Genomic DNA, 21,482 nt, shown 5'->3' with positions numbered 1-21,482 from the left:
TACCCTAATATGCTTGAAATTTGGCACCAGGAGAACAATAAATTCTATAGTCAGGTGTGCCAAATTTGATTGAAATCGGTTCAGATTTAGATATAGCTCCCATATATATCTTTCGCCCGATATATAGACTTATATGGCCCCAGAAGCCAGAGTTTTAGCCCAATTTGGTTGAAATTTTGCACTAGGAGTACAATTAGTAGTGTAGTCAAGTGTGTGAAATCGGTTCAGATTTAGATATAACTCCCATATATATCTTTCGCCCGATTTTCCGTCATATGACCACAGAGTTCAATGTTGTAGTCCGATTTACATAAAGTTTTGCACAGGGAGTAGAATTACAATACTAAGTATGCATGTCAAATTTGGCTGAAATCGATTCAGATTTCTATATAGCTTCCATATATATGTTTTTCCGATTTGGGCAAACATGACCAAAAATGACCCACATTTTCGCCACTGCTAAGTCCAAAACTTGTAAAAGGGACTCAAATTTTCCTTTATTTCTAATACATATCTATCGACCGATAAATCATAAGTACACTTTTGCGAAGTTGCCTCAAAATTGGTTCAGATTAAAATGTTTCCCATATTTTTTACTAACATAGTGTACCGTCACAGGGCATTAGCCGACTTAAATTTTAAGTCTATTGTTTATAAATTTTGTTCAGATGGAGTCAGATTTAATCTTTATATATAGCACCTAAATCTTTATATATAGCACCCAACACATTTGATGGATAAGAAGAAGTTAAGAAGTTTTAAGATACCTTGTAATCGGCAAGTGTTACCGCAACCCAAGTAATGCGATTGTGGATGACAGTCTTTAGTAGAAGTTTCTACGCAATCCATGGCGGAGGGTACACAAGATTCGGCCTGGCCGAACTTACGGCCGTATATACTTGTTTTTTTGTTTTCTTTAATGCCGTAAACTAAAAATAAGAAAAAACAGTTTGTATACAAATGTAGATCACAAACTCGCCAAAATTTGAAAATAGTTCATATTTTCCTAAAATGCGAGAAGTTTACTTAAATTGCGTTCATAAGTTTCCGAAAGAAGTAAGTTTTCCTTCCACCAAGTTTTTCCTATAAAACATGAATTTTTCTTAAACAACAGAACAACATAATTTTTAATAAATTTTCTGCAACTTGACAAAAAAATAAAAACTGATTTGTGACATGTTGCAATTACAAAAATATTTTATTTAAAATTTTCTAACGTAAACGTAAATTTTCTTTCATGGTGGCTCTAAAATTCAATTTCAAAGTTCAGGACAATCGGATATTTATTAGGGCTATACCAAGGGAGCCTTGCATACACAAGGTCGTGGGTTCGATTCCTGCTTCGACCGAACACCAAAAAGTTTTTCAGCGGTGGATTATCCCACCTCAGTAATGCTGGTGACATTTCTGAGGGTTTCAAAGCTTCTCTAAGTGGTTTCACTGCAATGTGGAACGCCGTTCGGATTCGGCTATAAAAAGGAGGTCCCTTGTCATTGAGCTTAACATGGAATCGGGCAGCACTCAGTGATAAGAGAGAAGTTCACCAATGTGGTATCACAACGGACTGAATAGTCTAAGTGAGCCTGATACATCGGGCTGCCACCTAACCTAACCTAACCTAGGGCTATACCAAAATACGAACCTGAAATATCTATAAATTTCCAACTTCAGCAAAATCCGTTAAAATAGAACGGAACGATATATACCATATTTGGCACAGCTATTTGTAGCCCTAAAATACCTCTAGATTTTCAATTTCAGGCCGATATCGCATAGAAAGCTGCAGTTTCCTGAAGACCGCGAAGTCAAGTCGACAGATTTGTCCATATGGGGGCTATACCAAAACATGAACCGATGCACACCATATTCGGCACAATTCTTTGTATTCCAAAACGCCTTTAGATTTGCGATTTCAGGCAGATTGGATAAAAACTGCGATCTCTAGAAGCCCAAGACCCCAAACCAGGGGGTTGTCGGTTTATTTATCAAAACCTAGACCGATATAGTCCATCATCGAACTTGACCTACCTGCAGACAACACCATAGCGTGATTACAACAGACTGACGATTATTTTAACTTCCACTCAAAATGTTACCAATTGCAGGACAAAACAAGTATATACGGCCGTAAGTTCGGCCAGGCCGAATCTTATGTACCCTCCACCATGGATTGCGTTGAAGCTTCTACGAAAGACTGTCATCCACAATCGAAATATTTGGGTTGTGGTATCTTAAAACTTTTTAACATCGTTTTCTAAATTGTGAGTTAGTCTATACGTGGTATATATTAGACAAAAAAAATTAAGTATAGTTAAGTCTACAAATAATTACGAATCGATTTGGACTTTCTGCACGGTACGTAGAGAGCAAGAATTGAAATATGGGGGTCGCTTATATGGGGGCTATATACAATTATGAACTTGATATGGACCAATTTTTGTGTGATTGGAAATCGATTTATCTGAGGGATATATATAACTATAGACCGATATGGACCTAGTTGTTAACGACCACATACTAACACAATGCACCAAATTTCAACTCACTCGGATGAAATTTTCTCCTCCAAGAGGCTTCAAAACGAAATCTCGGGATCGGTTTATATGGGGGCCATATATGATTATGGACTGATATAGACCACTTTTGGCATGGTTGTTAAATATAATATACGATCACCACGTACCAAATTTCAAGCAGATCGGATGAATTTTGCTTCTCCAAAAGGCACCGAAAATCTGGGGATCGGTTTATATGGGATCTATATATAATTATGGGCTGATAGGAACCAATTAATGCATGGTTGTTGGATACCATATACTAACATCACGTACCAAATTTCAACCGAATGGGAAGAATTTTGTTCTTCCAAGGTGCTCTGCAGGTCAAATATGGGGATCGGTTTATAAGGGGCCTATATATAATTATGACCGATTTCGACCAATTTTTGCATAGGAGTTTGAGGCCATATATAAACACCACGTACCAAATTTCAACTGAATCAGATGAATTTTGGTCTTCCAAGAGGCTCCGGAGGTCAAATCTGGTGATCGGTTTATATGGGGGCTATATATAATTATGGACCGATGTGGACCAATGTTTGCATGGTTGCTAGAGATCATATACTAACACCATGTACCAAATTTCAGCCGGATCGGATGAAATTTACTGCTCTTAGAGGCCTCGCAAGCCAAATCGGGGGATCGGTTTATATGGGGGCTACATATAATTATGGACCGATGTAGACCAATGTTTGCATGGTTGTTAGAGATCATATACTAACACCATGTACCAAATTTCAGCCGGATCGGATGAAATTTGCTCCTCTTAGGGGCCTCGCAAGCCAAATCGGGGTATCGGTTTATATGGGGGCTATATATAATTATTGACCGATGTGGACCAATTTTTGCATGGTTGTTAGAGACCATATACTAACACCATGTTCCAAATTTCAGCAGGATCGGATGAAATTTGCTTCTCTTAGAGGCCTCGCAAGCCAAATCGGGGGATCGGTTTATATGGGGGCTATATATAATTATTGACCGATATGGACCAATTTTTGCATGGTTGTTAGAGATCATATACTAACACCATGTACCAAATTTCAGCCGGATCGGATGAAATTTGCTTCTCTTAGAGGCCTCGCAAGCCAAATTTGGGGGTCCGTTTATATGGGGGCTATACGTAAAAGTGGACCGATATGGCCCATTTGCAATACCATCCGACCTACATCAATAACAACTACTTGTGCCAAGTTTCAAGTCGATAGCTTATTTCGTTCGGAAGTTAGCGTGATTTCAAGAGACGGACGGACGGACATGCTCAGATCGACTCAGAATTTCACCACGACCCAGAATATATATACTTTATGGGGTCTTAGAGCAATATTTCGATGTGTTACGAACGGAATGACAAAGTTGATATACCCCCATCCTATGGTGGAGGGTATAATAAAACTACCCTCATCGCTTACGGAAGGAATGTACAACTGTATTGACCAAGTATAGTATCACGCGCGTGACTTTCTCGTTTTTCTGGCATACATTAATGCACATTACATGCATTGACCTAAAGGAATGACCAGTTTGTGATCGGCTAGAAAATAAAGCATACGCAGTCGCGGATTCTAAAATCAAATGAATTGGAAATTATGGCTTGCTATATACACCACATTCTTAACGGTGGTGTTTCCCATCACCAAAGCTCTGACCCGGCAAAGTAATATTGTGGAAATATTAACGAAATTCCTTAGAGATGGCCAACAACAATTGGATTTGGAAATGAAAGATGAAGATGCTCAATATTTGGATGAATATGATTTTATTATTGTGGGAGCTGGTACAGCAGGTTGTGCTTTGGCTGCTAGACTCTCGGAAAATCCCAAATGGAAAATCTTACTGCTTGAAGCTGGTGGCCCTGAACTCTTGATTATGGATGTACCCATGATCACACATTTTCTGCAAATTACTAACGATGTCAATTGGGCTTATCGCACCCAACCCTCATCGGGCTACTGTTTGGGTTTGAAAGATCATCGGTGTAATTTTCCCCGTGGCAAAGTAATGGGAGGATCTTCGGTATTGAATTTTATGATGTATACCCGAGGAAATCGTCGTGACTATGATAGATGGGCCGATATGGGTAATAATGGTTGGAGTTATGAGGATGTTTTACCTTATTTCCAGAAATTGGAAGATTCCCTAGTGCCCAATGCTGATAGGGAATATGCTGGCCACAATGGGCCCGTAAAAGTGTCCTACCCTAAACGTCGTTCCCCTATAGCAGAAGCTTTTGTCAAAGCTGGCCAAGAGCAGGGTCTAACCAAATGTGATTACAATGGCAAGAATCAAGGTTGTGTCTCTTTCATACAAACAACCACCGATCAAGTTCATCGTTGGAGTTCAAATCGTGCTTATCTTTATCCCATTAAAGGTAAACGTGCCAATCTTCATATACGTAAATATGCTTTGGTGACGAAAATTCTTATTGACCCCAAAACCAAGGCTGCTTATGGTGTTACCTTTGAATCGAATAACCAGACATTTGAAGTTCGAGCTCGTCTGGAGGTTATCTCTTCAGCGGGGGCTATTAACACCCCTCAACTATTAATGCTATCGGGCGTTGGGCCCAGTAAACATCTAAGGGATGTGGGTATAAAACCTTTAGCGGATTTAGCTGTTGGTTATAATCTCCAGGACCATTTGGCTCCCGCTCTTACCTTCTATACCAATGCGACTTCCTTGAAACTTTTTAAAATATTTGACGTTGAGGAATTTCACAGATTATCTTCCAAAGATAGTTTACTCTCCTTGTCGGGTGGAGTGGAAGCTATAGCCTTTTATGATTTCGACAATTCGACCACGTTGAGTGATGATTGGCCTGATATAGAACTTTTTCTAGTTGGTGGAGGTATTGATACAAATCCTGCCGTGGCCAAGGGTTTGGGCATTCAAGAGAATTTATACCAAGCCCTTTATGGAGATATAATCAAAAATAATTCCTATGTATTTTTGATTTTTCCCATGATTTTGAAACCCCATAGCCGAGGTCGTATTATGCTTAAAACTAAAAATCCCCAAGATCATCCTCTTATATATCCAAATTACTTTCATGATCCCCACGATTTGGATGTTGTTGTGAATGGTATGAAAAAGGCGATTGAATTATCTCAGCAACCTGCTATGCGTGAAATTAATGCTCGAATTTTGGATCGTAAAATTCCTCAATGTCGCAAATATGGTGAGGTTACTTCACGATCTTATTTGGAATGTTATGCTCGTCATTTAACCCTAACCATATATCATCAAGTGGGAACTGCCAAAATGGGAGCCCCTACAGATCGTCAAGCTGTTGTAGATCCACGGCTTAGAGTTTATGGCATAGACAAGCTACGTGTGGTCGATGCTAGTATTATGCCAAATATTATTGCCGGTCATCCAAATGGTCCCATATTTATGATTGCCGAAAAGGCAGCTGATATTATTAAAGAAGATTATGGTTATGTTTAAGTAATAGTAAGTTATTTTTATCTAAGATTCTTATAGAATTTTATTATTAAATTTTTAGTTTTAGTTTTATAATAGAAATAAATTTAAATAAAATTTAATTAAAAAACCAATTTAATAAATACAAGTATATACGGCCAGGCCGAATCTTATGTACCATCTACCATGGATTGCGTAGAAACTTCTACTAAAGACTGTCATCCACAATCGAATTACTTGGGTTACGGTAACACTTGCCGATGGCAAGGTATCTTAAAACTTCTTAACACCGTCTTCAAAATTGTAAGTTAGTCCATACGGGATATATATTAAATAAAAAAAATTGGCCGATTAAATACGTATATAATTCACTTTGACAAAATTTTCTATAGAAACATTTTTACAAAATTTTCTATAAAAATTAAATTTTGACAAAATTTTCTATAAAAATAAAATTTTGACAAAATTTTCTATAGAAATAAAATTTTTAAAAAATTTTCTATAGAAATAAAATTTTTAAAAAATTTTCTAAAGAAATACAATTTTGACCAAATTTTCTATAGAAATAAAATTTTGTCAAAATTTTGTGTAGAAATAAAATTTTGACAAAATTTTCTAAAGAAATAAAATTTTGACAAAATTTTCTATAGAAATAAAATTTTGACAAAATTTTCTATAGAAATAAAATTTTGACAAAATTTTCTATAGAAGAAAATTTTTGACAAAATCTTCTATAAAAATAAAATATTGACAAAATTTTCTATATAAATAAAATTTTGACAAAATTTTCTATATAAATAAAATTTTGACAAAATTTTCTAAAGAAATAAAATTTTGACCAAATTTTCTATAGAAATAAAATCTTGACAAAATCTTGTATAGAAATAAAATTTTGACAAAAATCTTCTATAGAAATAAAATTTTGACAAAATTTTCTATAGAAATAAAATTTTGACAAAATTTTCTATAGAAATAAAATTTTGACAAAATTTTCTATAGAAATAAAATTTTGACAAAATTTTCTATAGAAATAAAATTTTGACAAAATTTTCTATAGAAATAAAATTTTGACAAAATTTTCTATAGAAATAAAATTTTGACAAAATTTTCTATAGAAATAAAATTTTGTATAGAAATAACATTTTGACAAAATTTTCTATAGAAATAAAATTTTTACAAAATTACGGACAGGCCGAATCTTATGTACCCTCTACCATGGATTGCGTAGAAACTTCTACTAAAGACCGTCATCCACAATCGAATTACTTGGGTTGCAGTAACACTTTCCGATGGCAAGGTATCTTAAAACTTCTTAACACCGTCTTCAAAATTGTAATTTAATCCATACGGGATATATATTAAATAAAAAAAAATGGCCGATTAAGTACGTATATAATTCACTTTGACAAAATTTTCTATAGAAACGTTTTTACAAAATGTTCTATAAAAATAAAATTTTGATAAAATTTTCTACAGAAATAATATTTTTAAAAAATTTTCTATAGAAATAAAATTTTGACAAAATTTTGTGTAGAAATAAAATTTTTAAAAAATTTTCTATAGAAATAAAATTAAAAAAAAAAAATCTATAGAAATAAAATTTTGACCAAATTTTCTATAGAAATAAAATTTTAAAAAAAAATTGTGTGGAAATAAAAATTTGACAAAATTTTCTAAAAAATACAATTTTGACAAAATTTTCTATAGAAATAAAATTTTGACAAAATTTTCTATAGAAATAAAATATTGACAAAATTTTCTATAGAAATAAAATTTTGACAAAATTTTCTATGGAAATAAAATTTTGACAAAATTTTCTATAGAAATAAAATTTTGACAAAATTTTCTATAGAAATACAATTTTGACAAAATTTTCTATAGAAATAAAATTTTGACAAAATTTTCTATAGAAATAAAATTTTGACAAAATTTTCTATAGAAATAAAATCTTGACAAAATTTTGTATAGAAATAAAATTTTGACAAAATTTTCCAAAAAAAAAAATTGACAAAATGTTATATAGAAATAAAATTTCGACAAAATTTTCTAAAGAAATAAAATGTTGACCAAATTTTCTATAGAAATAAAATTTTGTCAAAATTTTGTGTAGAAATAAAATTTTGACAAAATTTTCTATAGAAATAAAATTTTGACAAAATTTTCTATAAAAATAAAATTTTGACGAAATTTTCTATAGAAATAAAATTTTTAAAAAATTTTCTATAGAAATAAAATTTTGACAAAATTTTCTAAAGAAATAAAATGTTGACCAAATTTTCTATAGAAATAAAATTTTGTCAAAATTTTGTGTAGAAATAAAATTTTGAAAAAATTTTCTATAGAAATAAAATTTTGACAAAATTTTCTATTGAAATAAAATATTGACAAAATTTTCTATCGAAATAAAATTTTGACAAAATTTTCTATAGAAATAAAATCTTGACAAAATTTTGTATAGAAATAAAATTTTGACAAAATTTTCTATAGAAATAAAATGTTGGTATATTATTTTTGGGTCCACTCACCAAATTATGAACCGATATGGACAACTTTTTGTGTGATTGGGGATCGGCTTTATATAACTATCGACCGATATGGACCAATTTTGGCATGGTTATTACCAGCGCAAACACAAAGAAAATTTCATTGAAAATAACCCAATGACCTTTTTTGTTTTAATATAACGAAAATGTGCATTAAGACAATGCAAAACTCATTAATAGTATGCAATTTTTCACTTTTCGCTGGTGGTTATCCTCCCGTCCTAGCGAAGATTATGCTAATTATTTTTTAGCGAGACATTGACAATCTGGCATGATTGTTTTGGTAATGCTCGAATTTTGGATCGTAAAATTCCTCAATGTCGCAAATATGGTGAGGTTACTTCACGATCTTATTTGGAATGTTATGCTCGTCATTTAACCCTAACCATATATCATCAAGTGGGAACTGCCAAAATGGGAGCCCCTACAGATCGTCAAGCTGTTGTAGATCCACGGCTTAGAGTTTATGGCATAGACAAGCTACGTGTAGTCGATGCTAGTATTATGCCAAATATTATTGCTGGTCATCCAAATGGTCCCATATTTATGATTGCCGAAAAGGCAGCTGATATGATAAAAGAAGATTATGGTTATGTTTAAGTAATAGTAAGTTATTTTTATCTAAGATTCTTATAGAATTTTATTATTAAATTTTTAGTTTTAGTTTTATAATAGAAATAAATTTAAATAAAATTTAATTAAAAAACCAATTTAATAAATACAAGTATATACGGCCAGGCCGAATCTTATGTACCATCTACCATGGATTGCGTAGAAACTTCTACTAAAGACTGTCATCCACAATCGAATTACTTGGGTTACGGTAACACTTGCCGATGGCAAGGTATCTTAAAACTTCTTAACACCGTCTTCAAAATTGTAAGTTAGTCCATACGGGATATAAATTAAATAAAAAAAATTGGCCGATTAAATACGTATATAATTCACTTTGACAAAATTTTCTATAGAAACATTTTTACAACATTTTTTATAAAAATAAAATTTTGACAAAATTTTCTAAAGAAACAAAATTTTGACCAAATTTTCCATAGAAATAAACTTTTGACAAAATTTTGTGCAGAAATAAAATTTTGACAAAATTTTGTGCAGAAATAAAATTTTGACAAAATTTTGTATAGAAATATAATTTTGACAAAATTTTCTATAGAAATAAAATTTTGACAAAATTACGGCCAGGCCGAATCTTATGTACCCTCTACCATGGACTGCGTAGAAACTTCTACTAAAGACCGTCATCCACAATCGAATTACTTCGGTTGCAGTATCTTAAAACTTCTTAACACCGTCTTCAAAATTGTAAATTAGTCCATACGGGATATATATTAAATAAAAAAAAATTGGCCGATTAAATACGTATATAATTCACTTTGACAAAATTTTCTATAAAAATAAAATGTTGACAAAATTTTCTATAGAAATAAAATTTTTAAAAAAATTTCTATAGAAATAAAATTTTGACAAAATTTTCTATAGAAATAAAATTTTGACAAAATTTTCTATAGAAATAAAATTTTGACAACATTTTCTATAGAAATAAAATTTTGACAAAATTTTCTATAGAAATAAAATTTTCACAAAATTTTCTATAGAAATAAAATTTTGACAAAGTTTTCTATAGAAATAAAATTTTGACTAAATTTTCTATAGAAATAAAATTTTGACAAAATTTTCTATAGAAATAAAATTTTCACAAAATTTTCTATAGAAATAAAATTTTGACAAAGTTTTCTATAGAAATAAAATTTTGACTAAATTTTCTATAGAAATAAAATTTTGACAAAAATTTTCTATAGAAATAAAATTTTGACAAAATTTTCTATAGAAATAAAATTTTGACAAAATTTTCTATAGAAATAAAATTTTGACAAAATTTTCTATAGAAATAAAATTTTGACAAAATTTTCTATAGAAATAAAATTTTGACAAAATTTTCTATAGAAATAAAATTTTGACAAAATTTTCTATAGAAATAAAATTTTGACAAAATTTTCTATAGAAATAAAATTTTGACAAAATTTTCTATAGAAATAAAATTTTGACAAAATTTTCTATAGAAATAAAATTTTGACAAAATTTTCTATAGAAATAAAATTTTGACAAAATTTTCTATAGAAATAAAATTTTGACAAAATTTTCTATAGAAATAAAATTTTGACCAAATTTTCTATAGAAATTAAATTTTGACAAAATTTTCTATAGAAATTAAATTTTGTATAGAAATAACATTTTGACAAAATTTTTTATAGAAATAAAATTTTTACAAAATTACGGACAGGCCGAATCTTATGTACCCTCTACCATGGATTGCGTAGAAACTTCTACTAAAGACCGTCATCCACAATCGAATTACTTGGGTTGCAGTAACACTTGCCGATGGCTAGGTATCTTCAAACTTCTTAACACCATCTTCAAAATTGTAAGTTAATCCATACGGGATATATATTAAATAAAAAAAATGGCCGATTAAGTACGTATACAATTCACTTTGACAAAATTTTCTATAGAAACATTTTTACAAAATGTTCTATAAAAATAAAATTTTGATAAAATTTTCTACAGAAATAATATTTTTAAACAATTTTCTATAGAAATAAAATTTTGACAAAATTTTGTGTAGAAATAAAATTTTGACAAAATTTTCTATAAAAACATTTTTACAAAATTTTCTATAAAAATAAAATGTTGACGAAATTTTCTATAGAAATAAAATTTTTAAAAAATTTTCTATAGAAATAAAATTTTGACAAAATTTTCTAAAGAAATAAAATGTTCACCAAATTTTCTATAGAAATAAAATTTTGTCAAAATTTTGTGTAGAAATAAAATTTTGACAAAATTTTCTATAGAAATAAAATTTTGACAAAATTTTCTATTGAAATAAAATATTGACAAAATTTTCTATAGAAATAAAATTTTGACAAAATTTTCTATAGAAATAAAATTTTGACAAAATTTTCTATAGAAATAAAATTTTGACAAAATTTTCCAGAAAAAAAAATTGACAAAATGTTATATAGAAATAAAATTTCGACAAAATTTTCTAAAGAAATAAAATGTTGACCAAATTTTCTATAGAAATAAAATTTTGTCAAAATTTTGTGTAGAAATAAAATTTTGACAAAATTTTCTATAGAAATAAAATTTTGACAAAATTTTCTATAAAAATAAAATTTTGACGAAATTTTCTATAGAAATAAAATTTTTAAAAAAATTTTCTATAGAAATAAAATTTTGACAAAATTTTCTAAAGAAATAAAATGTTGACCAAATTTTCTATAGAAATAAAATTTTGACAAAATTTTCTATAGAAATAAAATTTTGACAAAATTTTCTATAGAAATAAAATTTTGACAAAATTTTCTATTGAAATAAAATATTGACAAAATTTTCTATAGAAATAAAATTTTGACAAAATTTTCTATACAAATAAAATCTTGACAAAATTTTGTATAGAAATAAAATTTTGACAAAATTTTCTATAGAAATAATATGTTGGTATATTATTTTTGGGTCCACTCACCAAATTATGAACCGATATGGACAACTTTTTGTGTGATTGGGGATCGGCTTTATATAACTATCGACCGATATGGACCAATTTTGGCATGGTTATTACCAGCGCAAACACAAAGAAAATTTCATTGAAAATAACCCAATGACCTTTTTTGTTTTAATATAACGAAAATGTGCATTAAGACAATGCAAAGTTCATTAATAGTATGAAATTTTTCACTATTTTCGCTGGTGGTTATCCTCCCGTCCTAGCGAAGATTATGCTAATTATTTTTTAGCGAGACATTGACAATCTGGCATGATTGTTTTGGTACTCTGAAATTTTTAAAAATTTGTGGTAACAAACCGGTCGACCTATTTGGTGTGGGGTTTGGAGGGTTCAAAATTCTTATTCGAGGCACAACTTTCTCGTCTGTTTGTGCTCACAAGCCTAGATATAAAAGTTGTTTGGGATTTCTATTTGAATCTCTGATATTTGCCGAACTTTATGCTTCCATTGGAAAGTTCGTAAAAATATTCATATGAAAGCTCAGACATCACATATAGCCTTGCCAAAAATTTGGGTTTTATCCCCATTCGAAATTGAAACTGAAATTGGGATTGGAATTCAGTGGTACGCCATGGGGATATCTAGCGAGTCATCGACCGGAAGCATATGTAGAATAGAATCGGCTGTATATTCTATTTTTCTCTTCAAGATTGCGGTTTTATATCATAATAAGATAACACTCCAAATTTTGAAGGCCTGTTTCATTTTGGGGCTGTATTTTATTGGGGTGTTATTAGGTGGATCAAAAAACAAAACTATCATTAAAAATTTTCAAATGAAAATTTTAGGCGCCAAGAAATAAGACCCCTTGAAATAAGTCCCAAAAATCATAAATGAAAAAACTCTCCAATTTTAAAATTATGGAAGTAAATCATTATGATGAATTAGGGATAAAAACGAAAAAACTTTCCAAATTAAAGACGAAATAAATCACTAAATAAATCAAATTGGGGCCTTCGATTATTGCTATATTCTGGGGATTTATTTCATAGAGCTTTTGCTTTACTATCTGCAGCTGATGGGAGATCTTTAATGGATTTGTTTTCCAATTAACAGTTTAGGCGCCACTAAATAAGTCCCCATGATATAAATCCCCAAAATTACAAATGAAAATCTCTCCAAAATCACAATTAGGGAAATATTCCATTATGATAAAATGGGTATCAAAATTAAAAATCTTTCAAACTAAAAATGAAATTTATGAATAAATGAAAATATGTGGAAAAAAACTCTTAAAAAAATTGTTGTTTTACTCTTCGTAGGCTCCATGAAATAAGGCCCCAAAATGAAATATGAAGTAAGTTCCCAAATTTGGGTCTTATATCATTATGAAAAAAAATCCCCAATGTTTTTTATGAAATTAAACCCCCCCAAAAAATTAAATAAATCCCTAAAACTCAAAATGAAATATATCCCCAATATTAAAATGAAATAACTCCCCAAAATCCATTTCGGGAAATTATTTCCTTATGGAAATTTTTATTTCATTTGAAATAACTCCCCAAAATTGGAAGTGAAATAACTTCCCAAAATATGAAATAACTCTTTCAAAATGAAATGGAAATGAAAAAACTCCCCACAGTATGAAATAACTCTTTAAAAATCGTTGTTTTTGTTTTCTGTAGACCAAGTTGGTGCCATATTTAATATTTATTTTCTGGTGATTTATTTCATGAGGACTTATTTCACAGAGCCCGTTACTAACTGTCTCCCGCTGGTGGTTGTTCGTTAATGGATTTTCTCTGTCATTAAAAAAGTTTCAAATTAACAACTCCATGATCGAGATATCGATTTCCGATTATATAAATTATATATATTCTTGATCAGGGAGAAATTCTGAGACGATATAACCATGTCCGTCTGTCTGTCTGTTGTAATCACGCTACAGTCATCAATAATGAAGCAATGGTGCTGACATTTTGGACAAACTCGTCTTTTGTCTGCAGGCAGGTCAAGGTCGAATATGAGCTATATCGGTCCGGGTTTTGATATAGTCCCCATATAAACCGACCTCCCGATTTGGGGTCGTAGGCTTATAGAAATCGTAGTTTTTATCCAATTTGCCTGAAATTAGAAATCTAGAGGTATTTTAGGACCATAAAGAGGTGTGCCGAAAATGGTGAGTATCGGTCCATGTTTTGGTATAGCCTCCATATAGACCGATTTCCCGATTTTACTTCTTGGCTTCTAGAATCCGCAATTTTTATCAAATTTATCTGCAATTGGAAATCTAGAGGTATTTTAGGACCATAAAGAGGTGTGTCGAAAACTGTGAGTATCGGTCCATGTTTTAGTATAGCCCCCACAAGAGCGATCTCCCGATTTAACTCCTTGGGTTCCTAGAAACCGTAGTGTTTATCCGATTTGCCTGAAATTGTAAATATTCCCGTTATTTTTTTTTTTAACAGGTTGGCTGATAATTTTGACACATTTTTTTGTCAAAATTCGTTTTTATTATTCAACATAGTTCCATTCAAGAGCGATACAACGATTATAACGACCTTCCAAATTTTTGATACCATTTTGGTAGTACTCCTTCGGTTTTGTCTCAAAATAGGCCTCAGTTTCGGCGACCAGCAAATTTTTTCCCTGCGAGCATCCTTTTGAGGTCTGAGAACAAGAAAAAGTCGCTGGGGCCAGATCTGGAGAATACGGTGGGTGGGGAAGCAATTCGAAATCCAATTCATGAATTTTTGCGCCATATAATAGTCACTGTTGATGGTTTTTCCCTTCTCAAGATAATCGATAAAAATTATTCTATGCGCATCCCAAAAAACAGAGGCCATTACTTTGCCAGCAGACTTTTGAGTCTTTCCACGCTTCGGAGACGGTTCACCGGTCGCTGTCCACTCAGCCGACTGTCGATTGGACTCAGGAGTGTAGTGATGGAGCCATGTTTCATCCATTGTCACATGTCGACGGAAAAACTCGCGTGTATTACGAGTTCACAGCTCCAAACACCGCTCAGAATCATCAACACGTTGTTGTTTTTGGTCAAATGTGAGCTCGCGCGGCACCCATTTTGCACAGTGCTTCCGCATGAATGATATGACCAACACGTTCCTTTGATATCTTTGAGGCATCTGCTATCTCGATCAACTTCATTTTACGGTCATTCAAAATCATTTTGTGGATTTTTTTGATGCTTTCGTCGGTAACCACCTCTTTCGGGCGTACGGTGCGTTCACCGTCCTCCGTGCTCATTTCACCACGCTTGAATTTTGCATACCAATCAATTATTGTTGATTTCCCTGGGACAGAGTCCGGAAACTCATTATCAAGCCAAGTTTTTGCTTCCACCGTATTTTTCCCCTTCAGAAAACAGTATTTTATCAAAACACGAAATTCCTTTTTTTCCATTTTTTTTCACAATAACAAAAGTTGCTTCACAACAGACGCTCTATCTCACAAACTAATTGACTTACAGACGTCAAATTTTGACATGAATCATTTGAAGTTTGGTACTATATAAAATCAATATGCATTTAATACTAGCGACGCCATCTACCGCCATCAGACCGGGGACTTATCAGCCAACCTGTTATTTTCGGACCATCAAGAGGTTTGTCGAAAACTGTATCGGTCCATGTCTTGGTATAGCCGCCATAAGAACGATCTCCCGATTTAACTCCTTGGGTTTCTAGAAACCGTAGTGTTTATCCGATTTGCCTGAAATTGTAAATATTCCGGTTTTTTAGGCTCAAAAAAACGGGTATCGGATTAACCCTTTCACTACCGAAATAAACCTACTGATAAAAACTTTTATTTTTCTTCTGTTTTTAGTTGTGGTAACAACATGTAGAACAAAAATTGTCATTTTGAAAACCTACCTCAATTATTTCAAGAGCTATATAAGCTTGTTCTGAAAATTACATTATAGTATTGTAACCAAATGGTCTTACGAAAATAAGCGCTATTGGGCCTATAATATATTTCACAGAGTGAGAAAAAATGCAAAAAAGAACGCTTAAAAATATCAGCTATAGTTTTTGTATAAATGTCCACTTACTATAAACATACAGTACAAACATTGTCTCAAATTTTCGTATTTTTCGTTGATTCTTAAAGAAGTTTATAGAAATGTATTTTAGACCTCACCAATATGGACAAGATTTATAGCTTATTTAGATTAAAGCCTCTACTTTAAAATAACATCGAGAAGTAAATCGACACTAAGTGTGAAATAGAATTTGGTGTCTTTTTCGAATGTCCTTCTAAGTGGACATCGGTAGTGAAAGGGTTAAGTTTTTATCGGTCCATTTGGTAAGGCCTCCATATAGACCGATTTCACTTCTTGGAGGTATAGATGGGTGCACTGATCATGAAAATTGCTTGAAACTCAATATAAAATTTCCAGATTTTACTTCTCGGGTGCAAATCTACAGATTTAAGATTTCAAATCAAGACGTTATTTTATAATTTTTACACTTACAAGAGATGTTAATTATTCCTCTAAAACTCAAACAAAAATGGTTCTTATAAATCCAGAATCTGATATAGTCTTCATAGGTAAAATCTTTAAATTTATCTTGGGGAAGTGTACTGGTTGAACTGATCTGCTTGGAAGAATATCTGTCATCAAACCCCCCAGAAATTTCAAAGGAAACCTTAATATTTGATTCATGGTGGTGGGTATTTAAGATTAGGCCCGGCCGAACTTGCTGCTCTATATACTTGTTCTGTAGATCAAATTGGGTCTATATTTTTTTTTTATTTTATTTTGGGAACTATTTCATATAGTTGATGTTGGGCATTTAGATTACCTTAAATGATGACTTACTAACCATATAGATTTTTCCGCAGTGCTAGGTTAGGTTAGATTAGGTTAAAGTGGCAGCCCGATTAAATTTCAGGCTCACTTAGACTATTCAGTCCATTGTGATACCACATTTAACTAAAAGTACCTATTACATATCCGCACTTCTAGTCTTAACCACTGAACCTTCTCTATTATTTATTTTTGTGGAACCAACCAGATTGCTCCAAAAACATTAACAAACTGCTTAAGTTAACGTTTTCCAGGTCAGCCAGTAATCTAAAGCTATATGCTCCTAAAATTCGCTTACGCCTTACACCAAATGCAGGACACTCACACAAGAGGTGTTTAATTGATTCCTTTTCCTCCACGTTATGACAGCTTATACAATAGTCATTATACTTCGCACCTATAGTTTTTGCAAATTCGCCTATCAGGCAGCGACCCGTTATAGCAGATATTAGGAGTGCTATCTGACGCCTTGAGAACACTAGCATATCTAGTGTGCGGTTTAAGTTTAAATGGGGACATATTTCCCATCGAATATTGGTCATCATAACAGCCTTCTCACGCAGTAAGAGCTTGCAGGTGGCCAGAGGCATACCAACAGATTCTAGTTCCCCTGGAATATGTAAGGTAGTTCCTAGCCTTGCTAACACATCTGCTTCACAGCTCCCCGGTATGTTCCTATGACCAGGCACCCATATTAGGTGAATATTTTACTGCTCAGCCATCTCGTTGAGAGATTTGCGGCAGTCTATGGCCGTTTTTTCAATTTGGAGCCATCAGTATAGAAATCTATATATCTTTTATTCCCCGGGGTCTGTGTACACCACGCCTCACTGTTGGGAATTAGAGTTTCAAACTTTTTGTCGAAAAGTGGTTTTGCCAGGGTGTAATCCACTACGTTAGGCACATCTGGCATTACTTTGAGGACCGAACTATGACCGTAAATTTTTTCCGACCACAGCGATAGCTCGCGCAACCGCACAGCCGTTGTTGCAGCTGACTGTTTGGCCAAAATGTCTAAAGGCAATAGATGTAGCATGACATTAAGGGAGTCTGTTCCTGTCTTACTAAATGCGCCTGAGATACATAAGCTCGCCATACGCTGAACTTTATCTAAACAAGTCGGTTTCTGAAGTGCCGGCCACCAGACTACAACACCATATAGCATTATAGGTCTAACCACTGCCGTGTATAGCCAATGCACAATTTTTGGTCTTAGTCCCCACTTTTTCCCTATTGCCTTTTTGCACGACTACAAAGCTACCGTGGCTTTTCTCGCCCTCTCTTCAATATTAAGCCTAAAATTCAGCTTCCTGTCCAAAATAACGCCAAGGTATTTTGCACACTCACCAAAGGGAATTTCAGTACCCCCTAAGGAAATGGGCCTAACCGTGGGAGTTTTGCGATCTTTGCAGTACATGACTATTTCTGTCTTTGCTGGATTTACACCAAGACCATTATCTTTCGCCCATTTCTCAGTCATCCGGAGAGCTCTGTGTATAATATATCTGATTGTGGATGGGAATTTTCCCCTGACTGCTAGCGCCACATCATCTGCGTATGCCACCACTTTTATCCTTTCCGCAGTGCTAGCTGGTGTCCTGGGTGACAAACTAAAAATGTCTGCATAGTCAGATTTTATGCCTGAAATATTTTTCTTCGAAAATCTTAGCATTGAATATATATAATTTCCATGGTTTAATCGTTATGAACTTTGTAATTTGCGATTTACCCTTTGTGAGTAGAAATCATTTATAAATAATCTGAAATATTTTCCATATTCTATAACAAAAATCCCAATCAGCTAGCTTAGTGATCGTGTGAATATTGGAATAAAAATGACCAAGTAGATGTCATAGATAATTGATACCTAATAGAAATCCATTCATTTTAATGGAACTCATCACTTCTTATGATTATTCAGGTGGGATAATATTAAATATCTGGAACCATTTGCTTTTGTCCGTGGCTTTCGTATGATAGGTAGTAAACCTATAAGCAGGAGAAAAAAACAACATCCGAGAGTTAAGTCACTAAGATCAAATGGCTATTTATTGTCTTAATTTCAATGACGTTCTTACGAGCCACTATCCTACAATGCAAATGTGATTACAACAATTTTTTGTCAGAGACAATAAACTTTAATAGTTGAGATTAAATCTAAAAAAAAAAAAATAAGTTTGTGTCTAATTGTGTGCCCTTAACACAGTGTGTTCATTTGCTTGGTAGTAGGAATAAGGTAATATTCCAAATAAAAAATCCCATTGACCTTTAATTTCGCGACACTGTGCCTGTGTGATTTTGCTTTGTGGAAACGTGTGTCATGAAGTTGCATTTTTAATTGTTTTTGTATAAAACACAAAAAAAAAATAATGAATTGAGACAATGATTTTTAACTGACCAGAATAGTATACACACTCCATCTGTTTTGTTGGGGCGGAGAATTGAAAGAAAATCCAAAGAACATTGATATTTGACGGCCTACAATTGCTATGGGGAATCCAGTAGCATTTGCTTGGTGAAAAAGTTAAGATCGTTTCGGGCGCTCTTCCATACGGTATTCTAGTCATCATTCTATCGATCGGTATGCAATGGCAGTTTTGGGTAATTCCAATCGTTTTGCTGTCCTCGGAGGGCAGCCATGGTCAACAACCACAATCCCATATCCTGGATGTTTCTCTGAATTTTCTAGCCAATGGCCAAATGGATGAGGATTTAGAAATGAGTGATTCTCAGGTTCAATATCTCAAGGAATATGATTTCATTGTGGTGGGAGCAGGTACCGCAGGATGTGCATTGGCTGCCCGTCTATCGGAAAATCCCAATTGGAAGATTTTACTCCTGGAGGCTGGTGGTCCTGAACTCCGTGTTATGGATGTGCCCATATTTGCCCATTTCCTACAAATGAATCGGGATATCAATTGGGCTTACCGCACCCAACCTTCGGATAAATATTGTCTGGGTCTGAATGATAAACGTTGTAATTTTCCTCGGGGAAAGGTAATGGGTGGTTCCTCGGTACTCAATTACATGATGTATACGCGGGGCAATCATCGGGACTATGATGCCTGGGCCGCTTTGGGAAATGAAGGTTGGAGTTTTGCTGAAGTGGCTAAGTATTTTAAGAAATTTGAGGGCTCTATGATTCCAGATGCCGATAGCGAATTTGTTGGCCGCCAAGGTCCTGTCAAGATATCATATCCCAAGAGGCACACTGCCATTGCCGATGCTTTTGTTAAAGTCGGCCCTCAGGATGGTATACCCAATTGTGATTATAATGGCAAGAAACAGATATGCTTCTCCTATCTACAAACCACCACAGATCAAGAAATTCGTTGGAGTTCAAATCGTGCCTACCTTTATCCCCTTAAAGGAAAACGCCCTAATCTTCATATACGAAAATATTCCTTTGCGACCCAGATTCTCATTGATCCCCAAACAAAGACAGCTTATGGAGTTTTATTTGAGTCTCAAGGTAAATCCTTTGAAGTTCGAGCCCGCATGGAAGTTATCTCTTCGGCTGGAGCTATAAATACCCCGCAATTGCTAATGCTATCTGGGGTGGGTCCAGCAAAGCATTTACGCAAAATGGGCATAAAACCTTTGGTGGATTTGGCTGTGGGATATAATCTGCAAGATCATCTTGCTCCAGCTCTTAGTTTTGTGACCGATGCCACTCCCTTGAGGGCTGAAACAATGATGAGTGTCGAGGAAGTTGTCCGATTGGCTACCAAAGACAGTATGCTCTCTGTACCCGGAGGCGTAGAGGCCATAGCCTTTTATGATCTCGACCATCCCAAAGATCCCGATGGCTGGCCTGATATAGAAATTTTCTCTGTTGGAGGAGGTTTCAATTCAAATCCTGCCCTTGCTCCTGCGTTTGGTATACGCGATGACATCTATAACTACCTTTACAAGGATGTTTTCCGTAATGGCAGCAATGTTTTCACTTTATTTCCCATGATCCTACAGCCTCGAAGTAAGGGTCGCATAATGCTTAAGAGTAAAGATCCCCACAAATATCCTCTGATATATCCCAATTATTTTGATGATCTCCATGATCTAGATGTAGCCGTTAGAGGTATGCAAAAATGTATTGAATTAATGAAATATCCTGCTATGAAAAAAATCAATGCTCGTATTTTGGAAACACCCATACCGCAATGCCGTAAATTTGGTGATGTTCGCTCCAGAGAATATTTGGAATGTTATGCTCGACACTTTACTTTTACCATTTATCATCAAGTGGGTACAGCAAAAATGGGTCCAAAATCTGATCGTGAAGCTGTTGTGGATGCCCGTTTAAGGGTATATGGTATTCGAAATTTACGTGTGGTAGATGCCAGTATTATGCCCAAGATTGTTGCAGGTCATCCTAATGGTCCGATATTTATGATTGCCGAAAAAGCAGCAGATATGATTAAACAAGACTATGGATTTATTTAATTCGAAAAAAAATGTATTAATTAAATGTGATAGTTTGCTTTTGTTATTTAATGTGTAATAAGTTTAAATATAAATATTTAGATAAATAAATATTGTGTTCGTTGTTATATGAAATTACCATGTGATTATTTGTGTCAGTGTTATGTTAAAGCATAAAAATATAT

The 21,482-nt window shown here is 33.2% G+C and overlaps 2 protein-coding genes across 2 annotated transcripts; both read left to right on the top strand.

The window, feature by feature from the left end:
* Positions 1-4,076: 4,076 nt before the first annotated feature.
* On the top strand, positions 4,077-6,115 carry LOC142229940 (glucose dehydrogenase [FAD, quinone]-like). The gene has a single exon (XM_075300538.1). It carries the CDS (start codon positions 4,134-4,136, stop codon positions 6,003-6,005), a length of 1,872 nt encoding a protein of 623 aa, XP_075156653.1. The 5' UTR covers positions 4,077-4,133; the 3' UTR covers positions 6,006-6,115.
* Positions 6,116-19,339: 13,224 nt separating this feature from the next.
* On the top strand, positions 19,340-21,432 carry LOC142228960 (glucose dehydrogenase [FAD, quinone]-like). Its single transcript, XM_075299484.1, has one exon. The coding sequence runs from the start codon at positions 19,459-19,461 to the stop codon at positions 21,316-21,318; it is 1,860 nt and encodes a 619-aa protein (XP_075155599.1). The 5' UTR covers positions 19,340-19,458; the 3' UTR covers positions 21,319-21,432.
* The last annotated feature ends 50 nt before the right edge of the window (positions 21,433-21,482 follow it).

The sequence above is a fragment of the Haematobia irritans genome, chromosome 3, assembly GCF_050003625.1.
Source record: "Haematobia irritans isolate KBUSLIRL chromosome 3, ASM5000362v1, whole genome shotgun sequence".
Lineage (NCBI taxonomy): Eukaryota > Metazoa > Arthropoda > Insecta > Diptera > Muscidae > Haematobia > Haematobia irritans.
This window is presented reverse-complemented; position numbering and strand designations above follow the sequence as displayed.